Here is a 19,168-nt window from a genome sequence, read left to right as displayed (position 1 = left end):
TGTGGGCAAATATGACAGCTATTTTGTGTAACACACCTAAATTTGGGTTAGCTATTTGGGTTCTCACAATAATTAACTTTTATTACGACCTGTTATGGATACAGTGACTTGTTCTGATGTTTTATGCAACATAGAGCGATTCCCTGGGACTAGTATCTTTATTGGCTTTGTCATTATCTTCTAATAGGAGTTTCTATTACATTCTTAAATCACCAAAGTTGTTAATTTAACAAGGATCGGACACTTAGAACTTACTTTGGAACTAAAAAAGCCACTCAAATTTAAGACAGATAAATCAAGTCCTAATGATGTATCCAGGAGAAGCGAGCGAAGGAGAAATGGGGGATCTGACTATAATTTTCCAAAAAAGATTGATTTGGAGAAAACTAAAGCTTAATCCGTCAAATGAAATTCTATATCTTAATTTCTATAACTGAGTATGAACACAAAACATTATGACTACAATTATTACTGATAATTAAACTAGAAAAATAATATAATTTTAATAATAAATTGAGCAAGATTTGAAATTAATTTGAAGATTACACAGGATGTACAGCACGGAAACAGACCACTTGGCCCAAACAGAACTTAATAGTGAAAGGTTATCGGGATTGATTCATGGAATAATATGAATGAGAATTATACAGTTAGAAAAATTAAAAACTTACATTTTGTGTGAAACCACAATTTGCAAACAGTGAATGCCAGCTATCAGAAGGAATATGAAATTAAAGAATGTCATTTTCTTCACAGTTCCAATCTGATTCATACAGTCACATACATAGTCCACTGCTGTTCCTCCTGCTGTTCCAATCTGATTGCATCAGAGCTAAGGTTGTCAACTATAAACCCATTCCAAGTGCAATATGTTGTTTGTTATTGGCAGATACATTCAAGGAGGGGTTCACTAACAGCAAATGGAGTCTTATCTGCTTTATGTTTTTGCAGATAACAAATAATTCAGATTTAATTTCATTAATTTCCTCCCTTTCCTCCTTCAAGGCCGGTCTCAAGACTTTTCTCTTCGACCATGCCTTCAGCTCCCCTCTCGACTCTCTACCCCCTCCTCGCTCCCTCCCTCCCCTCACCCTGACCATCTCCCCCCCAATGCTCGGGTCCCGACCCAACTGTGCAGCGCCTTGGGACGTCCTCCTGACGTGAAAGGCGCTCTATAACTGGAATCTTGTTGTTGTTCTTGTTGTTGTTGATTAAAGCACAACTTGGGTTATTTTATCATTTTTTTCAATTCTGATAAAAATAATTGATATATATTTTTTGAAAGGAGAAAAACTAATTCGGAACATAGAAATAGTAGCAGTCCAGTCAACTCAACAAGGGCATCTTGTTTTGTTAATTTGTTATGTAATGGTAGAGTTCATAATTATTACTTTATCTAATAAATTGATGGAACAGGCTCAAAGTCACGAATGGACCATCTATTTCTATGTTTATTTATTAACACATTTTTTTAAATCATGATAAATATTTTAATCTCAGTTCCCTATTTATATTTTAATAAAGTAATTGATTAGTAAACTGTACATCTACAGCCCGGATTGCATCTGGCAGACTATTTGTCTTAAAATTTAAACTCACATAGAATCGTGGAAATTTTTAATTGAGTCTTAATTTGGAGTCTTAATTACAGTTCAACAGGAAGATTATAGCTGTTCATATAAGAGGTATTATTGCCCCCCAACATTTAGTTGACATGGGAATTGATGCAGATGAACTAAGCAATAAAATTAACATTGAGTATGGAGTAAGATATATGGGAAGATGCCATATGCACACTAATTATATCAGTGTTACTATTGTTATGCCAATTGTTAATGATAGCATTACTTTGAGTTTAAGTAATTTTGGTAATAATGATTTGTGTTGAATTAAGCGTTCAAGCTTACACCATAAGATACTCTTCTCAGATATCTTTATGTCCACTTGACGGTAACATTTCCATGATCGGTGGGTCAACAAATCTTTCAACATCAGCGTTCACTATTGAAAGACCTGCTCCCCCACCCCAACCCACAAATAAACAGCCCTAATGGTGAGATTTCCTTTCTAAAATGTCTTTTACACCTCTCTCATCTTATGTGGCTCAGCAAAAAAATGATTCTTGGCGAGTTTAACTAAACAACAAGTTGCCCTGATATAATGTCTTCCACATCTTACCTCACTTTACAGAGACTGAATGTGAGTGGGAACTAGAAGGGAGATAGGAGGTGGCTGATAGTGCAGTCAAAAAATAGGTTTTTAGAAGTCGCCCTGGCTCAACTGGGAGCATGTTTTCCACTGAGTTTTCCTTCAAGGCCAGACTCAAGATCCTCCTCTTGGATTGCGCCTTTAGTCTCCCTCCTAACCCCACCCTCCCTGCCCTCCACCCCTCTTGATCCTAACCCCCAGCTCAGGTGCAAATCCTTGACGGTCCAGTAGAGATGCTGTATAAATGTAATTTGTTGTTGAATCAGAAGGTTGTGGGTTGAAGCCCCATGTCAGGGACTTTCAACTCACAGACTAGGCTCAAACTCCAGTGCAATAACAACAACAACTTGCATTTATTTAGCAACCACCATGCCGGGTGGCGTCCTGGAACGCTTATGGGTGGTGCAGCACAGTGATGGGAGTGCGCTGTTAATCCACAGGAACCTGCTGAAAACCCAGCTCAAACAAGGAAAGAAGTCAATGGATGTGATTCAATTGATATTACACAATTGCTTTACTGGGTGCAGAATCACAGACTTTACTTATCAGCTGTTGGCGGTGGAAGATGAATCATGATTCTGTAAAATCTATAAATAATGTTTCTCTTCCTTGTGGAAAGGCCTTTATTACCGTCAACTTTGACCAGCAGCTTCTATGACATTTACAAACGACCAAAATAATTTAATTTCATGTTTCCTTCTTAATAAATAAGTTGACTTTAGATCCCCAAATGTCAAACTCAGGCTGTTCGGCACTCTGGTCAGGCCACACCTAGAGTACTACACACAGTTCTGGTCACAGAATGAAGTAGGGGTACCCATGCCCTAGAACAGTGCAGTGGAGAGCAACAAGAATAATCCCAGTGTTAGAGGAACGAGCTATGAGCTATTCAATCCTGAGAGAAGGATACTAAGAGGGGACCTCATAGAGTTGTCTGCATGACCTCAAGGCTTGTACGAAAGCTAACTTCCTCCAGCTCAATGCCGGCAAGCCAGAGGCCCTCCTGCTTGGCTCCCAGCAGTGCCTCCTCATTTCAGCCTCTGACACTATCACCATTCATGGCTGCACTCTTCACCTCACTGAGCCAATCCGAAACCTCTGAGTCCTTTTCGACCCTCAGCTATCCTTCGAACCCCACATTTGTGCTGTAACCCGTTCCGCCTTTCCCCACCTCTGCAACATTGCCCACCTCCATCACTGCCTCTCACCGCAGGCTGCTGAGACCCTGATCCACGCTTTGATTATATCCCAGCTTGACTACGCCAACTGCCTGCTCTCTGGACTTCCCAACTCTTCGCTCCACAAGCTGCAGATTATTCAGAACTCTGCAGCTCGTGTCCTCTCCCGCACCAGCCTCCACGAACAATGACCCACCTTCTTGCCCGGCTTCACAGGCTCCCCATTCCTCAAAGAATCGAGTACAAAACTCTTGTTCTTAGCTTCAAGGCCCTCCACAGTCTTGCTCCCCCTACCTCTCCAACTTCATAACCCCATATCAACCTGTCCACTCCCTCCACTCGATGGAAACTGGCCTGCTTCAGGTCCCCCGCACCATTGGTGGTCGTGCATTCAGCATCTCTGCCCCCCACATTCTGGAACTCTATCTTGCAATCCCTCCGCCTCACCCCTTCTCTTGCCTCTTTCAAGTCCCATCTGAAGACCTTTTCGATCATGCCTTCAGCCACCCCCAGCTCGGGACCAAAAACCCTGATTGGCCAGCTCCCTGGGGCATCTTTCCGACGTAAGGGCGCTATGCAAGTGTAATTTGTTGTTGCATAACATTTTAAATGGGATTGAAGACGTAAAGCCAGAACAATACTTTCAGATGCGCTGAGACATTGGAACAAGAGGACACAGGCTTAGGTGCAATTTCATGATAGATACCAGGACATTTTTCTTTACTCAGTGGGTAATTAACGATTGGAAATCACGGGATTTCCATGTGTAGATGGAACTTTGTTTAGTTTGGATACTCTGAAGCATGGTGATTCAACATGTTAGATAATTATTTGGGGAGGACAAGTTTGCAGGGCTTTGGGGAGAGAGCGGGAGAATGGGATTGATTTGAACAGCTCTTTTCAAGGAGTCGGCACAGACACGATGGGCCAAATGGCCTCTTTGAATGTTTAATTCAAGTGCTGTTGAATTCTATGATTCTATGAGTCAGACGCCCATCTGACCAAAAAGGAAGGGTGGTTTAGTCCAGGACGCTGACTCATTTAAAAACTAGCTGATGGGAAGACAGTAGGGTGGATTTTCTGGAGGATGTGGTCAGAAAACCCTTTATCATTCAAAACGATCTCATGACGTTGTGAGGTGTAACTCAATGAACGCACTAAACAACATAAAGTTGTGAAACATTACAGCAATTCTTCCTTGACTGTATATATTGGGTGTGAGGAAATCTCTTTCTTGTACTCCTCTTCAATTTCTTGGCCAAATGGCAATTTCATTCCCTCTTGGATATGCCTCCAACACCTCCCTGAGCATTCTGTGCTGCCACAGAATATTCAGAACTCTTTGTAATTCAATTTGAATTGCCTGTTAACATTCCAGAAAAGACTCCTCCAAGAAACTTTCTATCCTAATCTCAATTCCCTGATCTCTCCTGCCAGTCCTCTCCAATACCCTCCCATTACATGTGTTTGCACAATTCTTTTTTAAAAATGTCCCCAATTTAACTCTGCTCTGAACACCTACTCTCCCCTCCTTGATAAACCATTCCATTATCCTGACAAACCTCTACAAGTTCTTCTATACCTCTTTTACTTTCCTGGTCACCATCTTGAACTCAGGCCTTCCTGTCTAGATTCAAGGAGATTATCTAAAACATTTACCACATCCCCCTCAAGTTTCTCTGCTCCAATTGGAAGCCAAACCTCATAGCCATATCCTTTTGTCTCCAGAGTCATCTTTGGGAATTTGTGCTGTACCTTCTCTATAACTCTGATATATTTTCGGTCAATGTGGTGCCCAAAATAGTATACAATATTGCAACTGTGGTCAACCAAAGTCTTATACAAATTCATCAAACTCAAATGCATCACTTCACATGCTTCTATATTGAACTCCAATTATAATAATACGGTATTATATTGGCTCTCGTTAGCACCTCCATACCTCGGGCACTGATAGTATCACCCTTCATGGAGGCACTTTACACATCATGGAGTAATACAGAGCCTTGGCGTGCTGTTCAACCCTCAACTGTCCTTCACCCCCACATCCATGCCATTACCTGCTCCGCTTTTCCCTACCTCCACTGTTGTCTTGACTTCAAGATCCTCACCCTTGTCTTCAAATCGCTCCACTCCTCTGCACCCCCGACCTCTCTGACCTCCTCTCTCCTCAAAACAGTGCCCATTGCCTTTGTTCAACTTAGTCTGGCCTCCTCCTCATCCCCGAGTTCTCCGCTCCACCCTCAGCGGCCGTGCCTTCAGCCATTATGCCCCGAGACTCTGGAACTTCCTTCCTCACTCCCTTCCCCCCCCACCCTCTCTTCCTATTTTCAGGTCTTGGCTGAAGACCTTTCTTTTCGACTGCGCCTTTGGTCACCTTCCTCCCCCTCCCCCTGGCTCGGACCCAGGATCCATTACTGTGAAGCGCACTGAGATGCCGTCCAGGTGGAGCGCGCTATATAAATCTAAGTTGTTGTTGTTATTGTCTCTCACCACAGACCGCTGAAACCCTCATCCATGCATTCATCATATCCAGGCTCAATTACGCAAACTCCCTGCTTGTTGGCCTCCCCAACTCCACTCTCCACAGGGTGCAGATCAACCTGTGTCCCCTCCCGCACTAGGCTCTGTGGCCCTATCACCCCCATCCTCGCCTGGCTCAAGTGGCTTCCCATTACTCAGAGGATCCAGGTCCTCACCTTCAAAGCCCTCCATGTCCTTGTTCCTCCCAACCTCTGTGACCTCCTAACCTCCTACTAACCTCTTCCCCTCAACAGTCTCCGTCCTGTTTCATGTCCCCCAGCTTGCCCACCCCACCATCTCTGCCCCACCCTCTGGAACTCCATCTCACAGTTCCTCTACCTCACTCCCTCCCTTGCCTCTTTCAAGACCCGCCTCTTCAACTGTGCCTTCATTCACCCTCCTACCCCAACCCTCCTCGCCCTCCACCTCTTCTGATATGAACCACCAGCTGGGATGCGGACCCTGACTGTCCAGCGCCTTGGGACATTCTTCTGATGTGAAAGGCCTGATACAGATTTAATTTATGGTTGTAAATCATAATCCTCAGAATTAATATAGGACTTTATTGGATAAGTTCCTCACACCTGTTCTTGCCTAGCTCCCTATCACTGAACAGATCGATTTCAAGATCCTCACACGGGTCTTCAAATCTCTCATGACCTGGAACCCTTCTTATGTCTCCGACCTACTTACTCCCCAACCTGCTATCCACTGCCTCCGTTCGAATGGGTCCTGCTTGTCCCTCATACCCTCTGTTCCACCATCGGCGGCCCTATTTTCAGCCTCTAAGCCCCAAAACTCTGGAATACTCCCTCAATCCCGCCACCTTGCCCACTCCTTCCCCAGGTCATGCCTGAACACCTTCCTCTTCGACCGTGCTTACAGTTCCCATGCCCCTCCCTCCGGCTTGGCTTAATGCTCCACCACTATCAAGCGCTCTGCAACCCTGCTCTGCATGGAGAGTGCTATATAAATTCAAGTTGTTTCACGGAATGGAGTTGAAAACTTCTTATCTTGATAGGATTACAGTCCATCTGTGAATTACGTTATTGCAATTGCTCCTTGATTTCAGTACATGATAATAGATTTTAATTATGTACAGAGTACAAAGTGTGGTCAGCTGAAACATTCACTTTTATAGCCCCTTTCATGAGAAAATTATCTAGAAAAATGTAGTTTGACAAGGCGTATCTTCCTTGGATAAATAATTAAGAGCATTAAATAGATATATGACAGACGTCAGATGACAAGGCAAACGTAGAACATGAAAAGTCATAAGCGAGAGGATCCAGGTTTCAATTCTAGGGCAGGGTGAAACCTTGGTAAATTTCCTTACTCCACACGCCTCTGTTTACCCAACAGTAAGTAGGAACCCAGGTGTTAGTCGATTGGCGGATCGCTTTCCAGGGGTAATAAGCCTTCAAAAAAAATGGTCACTCAATCCACGACTGTTTGTGGGACATTGATGCCGTATTCCTCCCACAAAATACAGAGTCACTCCACTTTACAATATATTCTATGAAGCGCTTTGAGACATCTTAATGACGTGATAAGGTGCTGTATCAAATGCAAGGAATATTATTAATTATTATTGTTAAAAAAAATGACTGGTGGAGAACATTAAGCGTATTACCAAATGGCATATATAAATCAGAAGAGAGAGGGGAGAGAAAACAGCGAGCAATGCCAGGAACCCCTAGCTTGGTTTGTGGTTGGACATCATGCTCATTTGTGATACGCTGTCATTTGGTTGCCATGTTCACCTATAAAACACACGGTCACTAAACTTCACTGTGATAATCCCTAGAACTTTGAGAAGCGATAAAGTACTACATAAATCACAGGCGAGCGTTATCATCATTTATGATCTTTAAAATAAAAAAACCTATTTACAACTGCGTGCGTGTGCGGTGATAACATGAATATGTGAATTACGTTTCAATCTTTGCTCAGAGAAGGCATGGAAATTAAAGTACAGTTTGTAACTCAAAGTCCGCCAAATACTGGTGCAAATGTAGCCCAATATTATGCCGAGCAGAACGGCCAATTTACGTCTCGTGCTCTTCAAACTCTGTAAGAAAAGATCTACAGAGAAAATTTTTTTGCAGGTTTAAATTCATTTTAATTGTTAAATTAGGGAGTCCTGTAGCTCAGTGGTTAGAGCAGTCGTCTCACTAGTGAGACTCCTGGATTCAATTCCCGGCAGTGGACAAAACCTTGGGCAAGTTTCCTTACTCCACGCGCTTGATAATACAACAATAACAACAAAATTACATGTGTAAAGCACCTTTCACGTCGGGAGGACACCTTAAAGCGCTGGACAGACAGAGATTCGGACCCGAGCTGGATATCGGGGTCAGGGAGGGTGGAGGGCATGCGGGGAAGCAGGGAAATCAAAAGCACGGTCGAAGAGGAGGGTCTTTAGATGGGTCTTGAAGGATTGGAGGGAGGGGATGAGGCGGAAGGACTGTGGGAAAGAGTTCCAGAGGATGGGGGCAGGGTGGCAGAAGGCCCACCCACCAATATAATAATAATAATAATAATCCTTGCATTTGATATAGCGCTTTTCACGTCAGGAGGACGTCCCAAAGCGCTTCACAGAATACACTGTAAAGTGAATTGACTGTATATTTGTGGGCGAACGCGGTTGGGGCGTGCGAGGTGGTGAACGTGAAGCAGGCCAGAGCCCGCTGAACAGATGAGCAAGCAGCATGGCAGGGGTTTAAGAGGTCGGAGGGAGAAGTTGGGTTGGCCGACAAGCAAAGAGTTTGTATAGTCAAGCCTCGATATAATGAACGCATGCATGTATGAGGGTTTCGGCGGCCTGCAGTGTGAGACAGTGGTGGAGACAGCGATTTTGCAGAGGTAGGGGAAGGCAGAGCAGGTCATGGCACAGATGTGGGGTAAAATGTTGAGGATCAGACAAGTCCCCAAGGTTCTAGATTGACTCAGTGAGGTGGAGCGTGTAACCATGAATGGTGCTGTTGTCTCCTAAGGTGTGGAGGCGCTGACAGGAGCCAATCAGGAGAGCCTTGGTCTTGCTGACGTTCAACTGAAGAAACAAAGCTCTCATCCAGGACTTGATGTCTGACAGACATTCTGTCAGGACAGCAGTGAGTCCTGGATTCACGGGTGGAGGCAGAGAGATAGAGTTGGGTGTCATCCACATACATGTGGAAGTTGACCCCATGTCTGCGGATAGTGTCACCAAGAGGGAGCATATAGATATTGAAGAGGAGGGGACCAGGGACAGAGCCCTGAGGAACGCCTCACGAGACGGTGCGGGGGCTTGAGAAGCCGTTTGTGGAGATGAAGTAAAGGTGGTGTGAGAGATACGATTTGAACCAGTCAAGGACCGAGCTGTGAAGGTTGAGGTGAGAGGAGAGGCAATGGATGAGGATAGAGTGGTCGACGGTGTCAAAGGCAGCAGAGAGGTCAAGAAGGATGAGGAAGCAGAGGGAGCCCTGGTCACAGATGGACAGAATGTCATTTGTCATTCTGTGAAGCTGTGAAGCGAAGCTGAGAAGCAACAACTCATTCCAGGTCCTTGGAGAGGAAAGGGAAGTTAAAAATGGGGCAGTAGTTTGTGAGTAGGGATGGGTCCGGGAGGGTTTTTTAAGGATAGGAGTGATGATGGAGGTTTTTAATGGGGTGGGAACAGCAACAGAGGACAGGGAGAGGTTTATGATGTCAGTGAGTAGAGGGGCAAGGAGGTGAAACTGGGAGGTAAGGAGAGGAGTAGGGATGGGGTCGAGAGAGCAGGTGGGCAGTTTCATATGGGTTATAGTGGTGATGAGAGAGGCATGGGAGACAGGTTTGAACGTGGGGATGGAGGGATGGGTAGGGGCTGGGGTGGGAGGGGAGATGAGGAGGGGGTAGCAGATGGAATGGCCCAGGCAGCTGAGTGGATTCCCTCGACTTTGGATTTGAGGAAGTCCAGCATCGTCTCGCAGTTGGCATTGGAGGTGAGGATGGGCAAGGCATGAGAGGGTGGGCAGAGGAGCCGGTTGGTGATGGAGAAGAGGAGCCTGGGGTTGTCCTTGGCCTCCAAGATTGTCTTGGAGTAGAACGACAATTTAGCGGAGGCGAGGGCGGAGCGGTAGGATTTGATAAGGTCCAGCCAGATCTGCAGATGGACCATTAATTTTCATTAAAGCCAGGTGCGCTCAGCGGCCCACACCTGTGCTTTAAGGGAGCGGAGGTGGCTGGTGTACAGGGAATCGAGAGTGGAGGAGAGGGAATGGGAAGAAGAGTGACCAAGGAGGTCATTGTGGGAGGAAGCCCAGCGGGGGAGCAGGCAGTGGTGGATGACTCCAAGGCAGCGGAGAGGGAGGGCGGGGGGGGAGATTTTTTTCCAGGGGCGATATGAGATGAAGGTGGGTTGGGTGGCGACGGGGAGAGAGATTGAGGAGTTAAGGGAGATGGAGTGATGGACTGAGATGGCTTTGTCGATAATACTGTATTATTATTATTACGATGATAATAATCCGTCAAGAATTAAAAAACAACAATGATAAAATCGGTGACTTCAATCCACCCGCGACTGTTTGTGGGTGGCCGCTGCATGCAATTGGCTGCTGCGTTTCGCCCGAAAAACAATGCCGGTCTTGTCTCAGTGACTCCGTGTGAAGATGGAGCTTTGGCCACGACTCAGAGATGGGATCAGGCGCTGCATCCGACACCAGGACATTTTGGGCGTGAAAAAAAACGCCCGTTTTGGGCGTGAAAGCGCCCAACCCCTCACTGCGCAGGCGCAGAATGCTTCCCCGAGCCTGCGCCTGCGTACTCTGCTGATGGCGTTGGGGCGGTTCCTATGGTGACGGTGAGGGGGCGGGGCGGCTCCCATAGTGACGGGGAGCGAGCGGTTCCCATGGTGACGGTGAGGGGCGGGGCGGTTCCCATAGTGACGGGGAGCGGGCGGTTCCCATGGTGACGGGGAGCGGGCCGTTGCAGGGCAGCGGGAGACATGACGGCCCCGATGAGTTCGGTATCCACGGTGGGAGGGGTAGCGCCGCCGACTCCTCATCCCCCCCAGGAGAACAGCTACATCATCAGGCCCAACTTCCAGAACAAGTGAGACCGGGGCTCAGGTTAGGCCTGGGGTGGGGGGGCTCGGGGCTGGGGTGGGGGGGGCTCGGGGCTGGGGGGGGGGGGGCTCGGGGCTGGGGGGGGGCTCGGGGCTGGGCTGGGGGGGGGCTCGGGGCTGGGGTGGGGGGTGTATAGGACGGGTGGGGCTCGATTGGGGGGGTGCTCGGGGCTGGGGTGGGGCTCGGTTGGGGTGGGGGGGCTCAGGGCTGGGTGGGGCTGGGTTGGGGTGGGGGGGGCTCAGGACTGGGTGGGGCTGGGTTGGGGTGGGGGGCTCAGGGCTGGGGGGGCTCAGGGCTGGGGGGGCTCGGTTGGGGTGGGGGGGCTCAGGGCTGGGGGGGCTGGGTTGGGGTGGGGGGCTCAGGGCTGGGGGGGCTCGGTTGGGCTGGGGGGGCTCAGGGCTGGGGGGGCTCGGTTGGGGTGGGGGGGCTCAGGGCTGGGGGGGCTCGGTTGGGGGGGGGGGGCTCAGGGCTGGGTGGGGCTGGGTTGGGGTGGGGGGGCTCAGGGCTGGGTGGGGCTGGGTTGGGGTGGGGGGGCTCGGGCTGGGGGGGGGCTCGGGGCTGGGCTGGGGGGGGGCTCGGGGCTGGGGTGGGGGGGTGTATAGGACGGGTGGGGCTCGATTGGGGGGTGCTCGGGGCTGGGGTGGGGCTCGGTTGGGGTGGGGGGGCTCAGGGCTGGGTGGGGCTGGGTTGGGGTGGGGGGCTCAGGACTGGGTGGGGCTGGGTTGGGGTGGGGGGGCTCAGGGCTGGGGGGGCTCAGGGCTGGGGGGGCTCGGTTGGGGTGGGGGGGCTCAGGGCTGGGGGGGGCTGGGTTGGGGTGGGGGGGCTCAGGGCTGGGGGGCTCGGTTGGGCTGGGGGGCTCAGGGCTGGGGGGCTCGGTTGGGGTGGGGGGGCTCAGGGCTGGGGGGCTCGGTTGGGGGGGGGGGCTCAGGGCTGGGTGGGGCTGGGTTGGGGTGGGGGGGCTCAGGGCTGGTGGGGCTGGGTTGGGGTGGGGGGGCTCGGGGCTGGGGTGGGCTCTGGGGTGGGGGGGCTCGGGGCTGGGGTGGGGGGGTGTATAGGACGGGTGGGGCTCGATTGGGGGGGTGCTCGGGGCTGGGGCTCGGTTGGGGTGGGGGGGGCTCGGGTGGGGCTCGGTTGGGGTGGGGGGGGCTCAGGGCGGGTGGGGCTGGGTTGGGCTGGGGGGGCTCAGGGCTGGGGGGGCTCGGTTGGGGTGGGGGGCTCAGGGCTGGGGGGGCTCGGTTGGGGTGGGGGGGCTCAGGGCTGGGGGGGGCTGGGTTGGGGTGGGGGGGCTCAGGGCTGGGGGGGCTCGGTTGGGCTGGGGGGGCTCAGGGCTGGGGGGGCTCGGTTGGGGTGGGGGGGCTCAGGGCTGGGGGGGCTCGGTTGGGGTGGGGGGGGGCTCAGGGCTGGGTGGGGCTGGGTTGGGGTGGGGGGCTCAGGGCTGGGGGGCTCAGGGCTGGGGGGGCTCGGTTGGGGTGGGGGGGGCTCAGGGCTGGGTGGGGCTGGGTTGGGCTGGGGGGCTCAGGGCTGGGTGGGGCTGGGTTGGGGTGGGGGGGCTCAGGGCTGGGGGGGCTCGGTTGGGGTGGGGGGGCTCAGGGCTGGGTGGGGCTGGGTTGGGCTGGGGGGGCTCAGGGCTGGGTGGAGCTGGGTTGGGGTGGGGGGGCTCAGGGCTGGGTGGAGCTGGGTTGGGGTGGGGGGGCTCAGGGGTGGGGGGGCTCGGTTGGGGTGGGGGGGCTCAGGGCTGGGGTTTTCAATGTTGTCCCATCATGTGTTTTGCCAGCAGACAGGGTACAGCCTGATCAATCCTGATGCAATGAAATCTACAGCATGAGGAATGAAATGCGGTTTTGCCCACAAAATAGACTTTACAGTGTATCCTGTGAAGAGCTTTGAGATGTCTCGAAGACGTGATGAGGCACTATATCAAATGCAAGGATTATTATTAATATGCTGAGCTTCAAACCAGAGCATTTCTCCTGTTTGGCCACTCAAATGATCCTTTGCTATGATCAAAGCCGAGCTGTTCACTCCCAGGGCTACAGACAGTAATTCAGTAGTTGGAAGGGAGGACGATTTCAAAACCCATTTAAATGCCGTTCCATAAATCAGGAATAGAATGGGTGTATCAAAACCATAATTTTTGCTGTGAAACATGTTTTATACCCACTAGGTTCAAGGCTCCCAGAGTAAAGGACAGCATCCGCCACGTGTTGAAGGAAGAGCTGTCAGGCAAGGTGTACGATCCAGAGGAAGTCCCTGGCCTGACCAAGAGGATTGCAGAAACTATAAAGGATGAAGTGAAAGGTACAAAATAAGATCAATTGGGCTCCCTCTGTTAAGCGCAGTGCAAGAGCCTTTTGGGTTCCATTGAGACACGGAATAGGAGTGTGGTCACATAAACTGGGGGTTCACAAACCCAGGCAAAGGAATTTGTTTTCTGGAGTAAAGAGTAGCCAATGTAAATGTTTGATGTTTGTTTCTGTTCATTTGCTGAACCATTCATATTGGGATGTTAAATGTTGGTGACCAAGCACAGAGCCTGATGATTGTGTCGTGCTTGCGTGCGTGTGTAAGATGTCACAAGGTTTATTCAAAGTGTCAAATAAAATAAAGTGTCAGCTTAGGTGTCGAAATAAAGCCCAAACTTTTAGAAGTTGATGAGAAACTTGAAATCAAGAGTCAGTGAAATCACACGAAGATAAGCATTTGCCTCCTGATGTGAAAGGCACTATAAAAATGTAATTTTGTTGATTTTGCTTGGTGAAAGAAGACCAAAGTCCATCCAGTTCACCTTCCACCATCCTGGCAGTCGCTTGACATGTCATGTCCCAAACTATATACTGTATTCCGAAAATATCTGCTCAGTTTTCATCATTTCCTCCCTGCCAAAAATAATAATAAATTGGTCACTCAATCCATGATAGGTTGTGGGACACTGAAACTACTGCTCCATCTCCAACCTCCCTTCCCTCTCCAAGGTCTTGGAACGAGTTGTTTGCTTCGCTCCTTCCTCTCCAGCCACTCTTTTTATGAACCCCTCCAATCGGGTTTCCGTGCCGCCCACAGAACAGAAACAGCCCTGGCCAAAGTGACAAATGACATTCTGTCCATCTGTGACCAGGGCTCCCTCTGCTTCCTCGTCCTCCTTGACCTCTCTGCTGCCTTCGACACTGTCGACCACTCTATCCTCGTCCACTCCATCTCCTCTCACCTCAACCTTCACAGCTCAGTCCTTGACTGGTTCAGATTGTATCTCTCCCACTGCCTCCACTTCATATCCACGAACGGCTTCTCTAGCCCCCGCACCAGCTTGTGCGGTGTTCCTCAAGGCTCTGTCCTTGGTCCCCTCCTCTTCAATATCTATATGCGCCCTCTTGGTGACGTCATCCACAGAAATGGAGTCAACTTCCACATGTATGTGGATGACACCCAACTCTACCTCTCTGCCTCCACCCTTGATTCCAGGATCACTGCTGTCCTGACAGAATGCCTGTCAGACATCGAGTCCTGGATGAGAGTCTTGTTTGACCCTCAACTATCCTTTCTACCCCACATCTGTGCCATGACCCGCTCTGCTTTCCCCCACTTCCACAACATCGCCCGACTCTGCCGCTGTGTCACACCGCAGGCCGCCAAAACCCTCATACACGTTTTCATCACATCGAGGCTTGATTATGCAAGCTCATTGCTTGTCAGCCTCCCCAATGTCTCCCTCCACAGGCTGCAGATCATCCAGAACTCTGAAGCCCATGTCCTTTCCCGCACCAGGCTCCGTGACTCTATCAACCCCATCCTCGCCTGACGTCACAGGCTTCCCATCACACAGAGGATACAGTTCAAGATCCTGGTCCTCACCTTCAAAGCCTCCATGGGCTTGCTCCCCCTTACCTCCGCGACCTCCTAATCCCCTACCATCCTGCTTGTTTCCTCCACTCAGCAGGCTCTGGCCTGCTTCACATGCCCCATTGGCGGGCGGACCTTCAGCCAATCTGCTGCCACCTTCTGGAACTCCATCCCGCAGTCTCTCCCACTCGCCCCCTCCCTTGCCTCCTTCAAGACCCACCTCTTCGACTGTCTTCAATCACTCTGCTTCCCCCACTGCCTTTCACCCTCCCCGATCCCGACCCCCAGTTCGGGTCCGAAACTCTGACTGTTCAGTGCCTTGGGATGTTCTCTCGATGTGAAAGACGCTATAGACATGTAATTGTGTTGCTGTATATCAAATACAAGGATTATTAAGATTATTATTATTGTGGATGAGCCATCTACTTTGTCTACTGTTCACACAGAAATGGATTTTGACAGATACAAAGTGGTGGTGCAGGTGGTCCTTGGGGAGCAGCGGGGTGAAGGAGTGAAGTAAGTGGTGATTCCTGATGCTTGACATGCAGGTGGATTTGTTTGCGTCTTTCTTGAAAGAGTCTTGAATCCTTTTCCCTTCCCTTGGGGCACGGTCCCATACATCACCTTGCCCTTTCTCACCCAAGTGGTCGCTCGCTCTGCACAATTACTGTCTGCATGTGACAGGGCTCCCTCTGTCTCCTCGTCCTCCTTGACCTATCGGCAGCATTCGATACGGTCGACCACGCTATCCTACTCCACCGCTTGTCCTCCCACCTCAACCTTCAAGGCACTGTCCTTGAATGGTTTAGCTCTTACCTTTCCCACCGTCTTCACTTCGTCTCAACGAATGGCTTCTCCTCCACCCCCCGTACTGTCTCATGTGGTGTCCCTCAGGGCTCTGTCCTCGGTCCCCTCCTCTTCACCCTCTATATGCTCCCCCTCGGTGACATCATCCGCAAACATGGGGTTAACTTCCACATGTATGCGGATGACACCCAACTCTACCTTTCCTCCTCTACTCTCAACTCCACGACCACCGATGTCCTGACAGCCTGCCTGTCCGACATCGAGTCCTGGACGAGAGACAACTTTCTTCAGCTCAACGTGCGAAAAACCGAGGCCCTCCTGATTGGCTCACGTCAGCGCCTCCGCACCTCAGGCGCTGACACCATCAGCATCCAAGGCTGCACTCTCCACCTCTCAAAGCCAGTCAGGAACCTCGGCGTTTTGTTCGACCCTGAGCTGTCCTTTCTCCCTCACATCCGCACCACAACTGGCACCGCCTTCCATCACCTCCGGAATATCGCCAGATTACGGCACTACCTCACCCCTCACGCTGCTGAAACCCTGGTTCACGCCTTTGTCACCTCAAGGCTGGACTATGGGAACTCTCTCCTCGCCGGCCTTCCCGCCACCTCCCTCCACAAGCTGCAGGTCATTCAGAACTCTGCAGCTCGTGTACTGTCCCGCACCAGGCTTCGGGACCACATCACTCCTACCCTCGCTCGCCTCCACTGGCTCCCCATCCCCCAGAGGATTGATTTCAAGATCCTCATCCTCACCTACAAGGCCATTCACGGCCTTGCTCCCTCCTACCTCTCCAACCTACTATCCCCCTACCTACCTGCCCGTACCCTCCGTTCCTCTGGCTCCGGTCTGCTCCACGTCCCCCGCCCCAACCGCCCTACTATCGGTGGTCGGGCCTTCAGCCTCTCAGCCCCCAGGCTCTGGAACTCCATCCCCCAGTGCCTTCGCCGCTTCCTCCCTTTCCTCCTTCAAGGCCGGTCTCAAAACCTTTCTCTTTGACCGAGCCTTCAGCTCCCCTCTCGACTCTCTTCCTCCTCCTCGCTCCCTCCCTTCCCTCCCCTCACCCTGACCATTTCCCCCCTCCTCTCTCCCTCCCTTCCCTCCCCTCACCCTGACCATTTCCCCCCTGCTCGGGTCATGACCCAACTGTGCAGCGCCTTGGGACGTCCTCCTGACGTGAAAGGCGCTCTATAAATGGAATCTTGTTGTTGTTGTTGTTGTTGTTGATTTGGTAGCTGACCTCTGATCCTGTCAGGGAGTCTCTGTGGGTCAGCAGGAACCACACTTATTTCAAAATGTACTAACTTTCTCTTTTAAGCAATCATCTGACAATTTCTAACTCTGCTTTTTTGATTGCTGATGTTCATCAACAGAAATCTCAAAAATAAAAGCTAAAAGAAATTGATCACTCAATCCACGACTCTTTGTGGGACGCTGATGTACGCAATTGGCTGCCGCGTTTCGCCCACAAAATGTACAGTCAATTAACTTTACAGTGTATTCTGTGAAGCGCTTTGAGACGTCACGAAGACGTGATAAGACGCTGTATGAAATGCAAGGATTATTATTATTATCAGGTTATGGGGTGTTCTTTTGAAGGCCTTCAGTGTGCTTATCGTGTTCCATTGTCTCAGTGGGTTTCTAAATTCTAAATATGATCCATGAAATGGAAATTCAGCACAACTTGCACGTTATAAAGAGAATCGAGGATATTGACCAAAGTCCGATAGCTGAAAAGATAATTTTTAGGAGGATTTTGAAGATAGAGTGATGGGAAACAAGGTGAAGAGATTTTGAAAGAAAGTCAAAAAGTGAGTTCAAATGTCTGCAATAAACCCAGTAAAGGATATTAAAACATGTGGAGAAAAGATGGGTACACGGAATTAAAACGTGGAGCAGGCATGGATTACCAGCGCTTTGGGACATCCTCCTGACGTGAAAGGGGATATACAAATGTAATTTGTTATTGTTGTAATACTGATTCAATATAATAGTAGAATTGGCAGGGGAAAGGATTATTAGCTGATCACCACTGATTCACAATGAGTTTTTTATAACTTACTCTCCATGTCTTTCAGGATGGTAGCACGATGTTTCTGGGATGCTGATACAGATAACTTTGCTCAGGAGGTTTATATGAATGTAAGTATAATAACAATGGTTATGCCTTCGAGGGCATATTTTGTTGAATAAAATCCTTTTAAAAGAAAAAAAAAATTCTTGCTCTGAAAATTTGCCAACATCTGGGTTTGTTGGATGAATAATTATAACATATGCCCCCCAGGTCAGGTGTCTACTTTTATGAAAATGACACTCCAGACCACATGTGTGTTTTTACATGTCTGATACCTGTGAATGTAGTAATTCTGTAAGTGTGTGTGTGTGTGCATGCTCACATGTAATAATTCTATATCTGCTTGTAATATGTGCTGTGTGCAACAACACATTACATTTACACAGTGCCTTTCAGGTGGGGAGGACGTCCAAGACACTGAATTTAGACCCAAGCTGGGGGTTGGGATTGGTGGGGCAGGAGGGTGGCTGATGGTGAGATCAAAGAGGAGGGTCTTGAGACATGTCTGGAAGGAGGCAAGGGAGAGAGCAAGGCAAAGGGACTGTGGGAAGGAGTTCCAAAGGATGGAGGCAGAGAGCAGGGATGGGTGCAGGGAAGGTTTTTTGAGGATAGAGGTGATGACGGTTGTTTTATGGGGGTTCGGAAGGGTTGGAAAGGTGCCAGTAGACAGGGTCAAGGAGGGGGTAACTGATAAAGCACAAGATCACAGGATAGTTTGGATGTTGGCCTAACTGATCTGAATCATTCCTACATCATTGGTGCTTACTGCCAATTGAACCGTTGTGTCCATTACATGCCCTGTCCTACTGTTATTAATGCAGTTATTGGTTTTGATTTCAGGAGAGCCTGTTCTGTGTTGCTGCTGCATTTGGCATTTACTACTATTAACAGCCTTCGGAGGATGTAATCCAAGCCAGTGCTGCTGTATATAAATATTTTCTACGGTTTTGTACATAGAGCGAGTTGTAAACCAGAGCGCAGTTGTCGTGATTGGGAATAGGAAGTAATGAACAATGAGGAAATAAACTTTATTTTCTTTCATTTGGTAAATTGTTGTCCCACTTATTTGTGGCCACAGTTATCATTCAAGAGCCTTTCAAGAGCAGTCCTATGTATACAACAGCACAATTACATTTGTATAGCGCCTTTCACGTCGGGAGGACTTCCCAAGGCGCTCGACAATCAGTGTTTTGGACCTGAGCTGGGGATCGGGGAGGGTGGAGGGCAGGGGGAGGAGGAGGGTGACCGAAGGCACGGTCGAAGAGGAGGGTTTTGAGATGGATTTTGAAGGATGCAAGAGAGGGGGCAATATCCCCGTGTCTCCTAGGAGGTGACTGCCTCTTACCAGATAGAGAGAGTCGGTTCCTGCCTCCCCAAACAGTATCCTTTCTGTACACAAGCAACAGCTTGCACTTCCATTAAGCCTTTCATGTTAAGCCTCTTTGATTTGGATA

At 49.7% G+C, this 19,168-nt stretch overlaps 2 protein-coding genes across 2 annotated transcripts in view; one reads left to right on the top strand and one right to left on the bottom strand.

Annotated features, from left to right (window-relative positions):
- The window catches only part of LOC103191204 (zonadhesin-like), a 57,575-nt gene extending 46,698 nt beyond the window's left edge, over positions 1–10,877 (bottom strand). Inside the window, exons 1-2 of the mRNA XM_042339209.1 lie at positions 10,654–10,877; positions 785–817 (exon numbers count right to left, since the gene is read on the bottom strand). Of these exons, the coding sequence (XP_042195143.1) occupies positions 785–817; positions 10,654–10,877 (257 nt within the window). The remainder of the gene's footprint in view (positions 1–784; positions 818–10,653) is intronic.
- tctex1d2 (Tctex1 domain containing 2) lies at positions 10,756–18,761 on the top strand. The gene is given in 5 exon segments (NM_001292774.1): positions 10,756–10,982; positions 13,161–13,294; positions 15,280–15,349; positions 17,719–17,782; positions 18,555–18,761. Coding segments are annotated over 5 exon segments (423 nt in total). The 5' UTR covers positions 10,756–10,875; the 3' UTR covers positions 18,603–18,761.
- The last annotated feature ends 407 nt before the right edge of the window (positions 18,762–19,168 follow it).

Source organism: Callorhinchus milii, unplaced genomic scaffold (genome assembly GCF_018977255.1).
Source record: "Callorhinchus milii isolate IMCB2004 unplaced genomic scaffold, IMCB_Cmil_1.0 Scaffold11, whole genome shotgun sequence".
Lineage (NCBI taxonomy): Eukaryota > Metazoa > Chordata > Chondrichthyes > Chimaeriformes > Callorhinchidae > Callorhinchus > Callorhinchus milii.
This window is presented reverse-complemented; position numbering and strand designations above follow the sequence as displayed.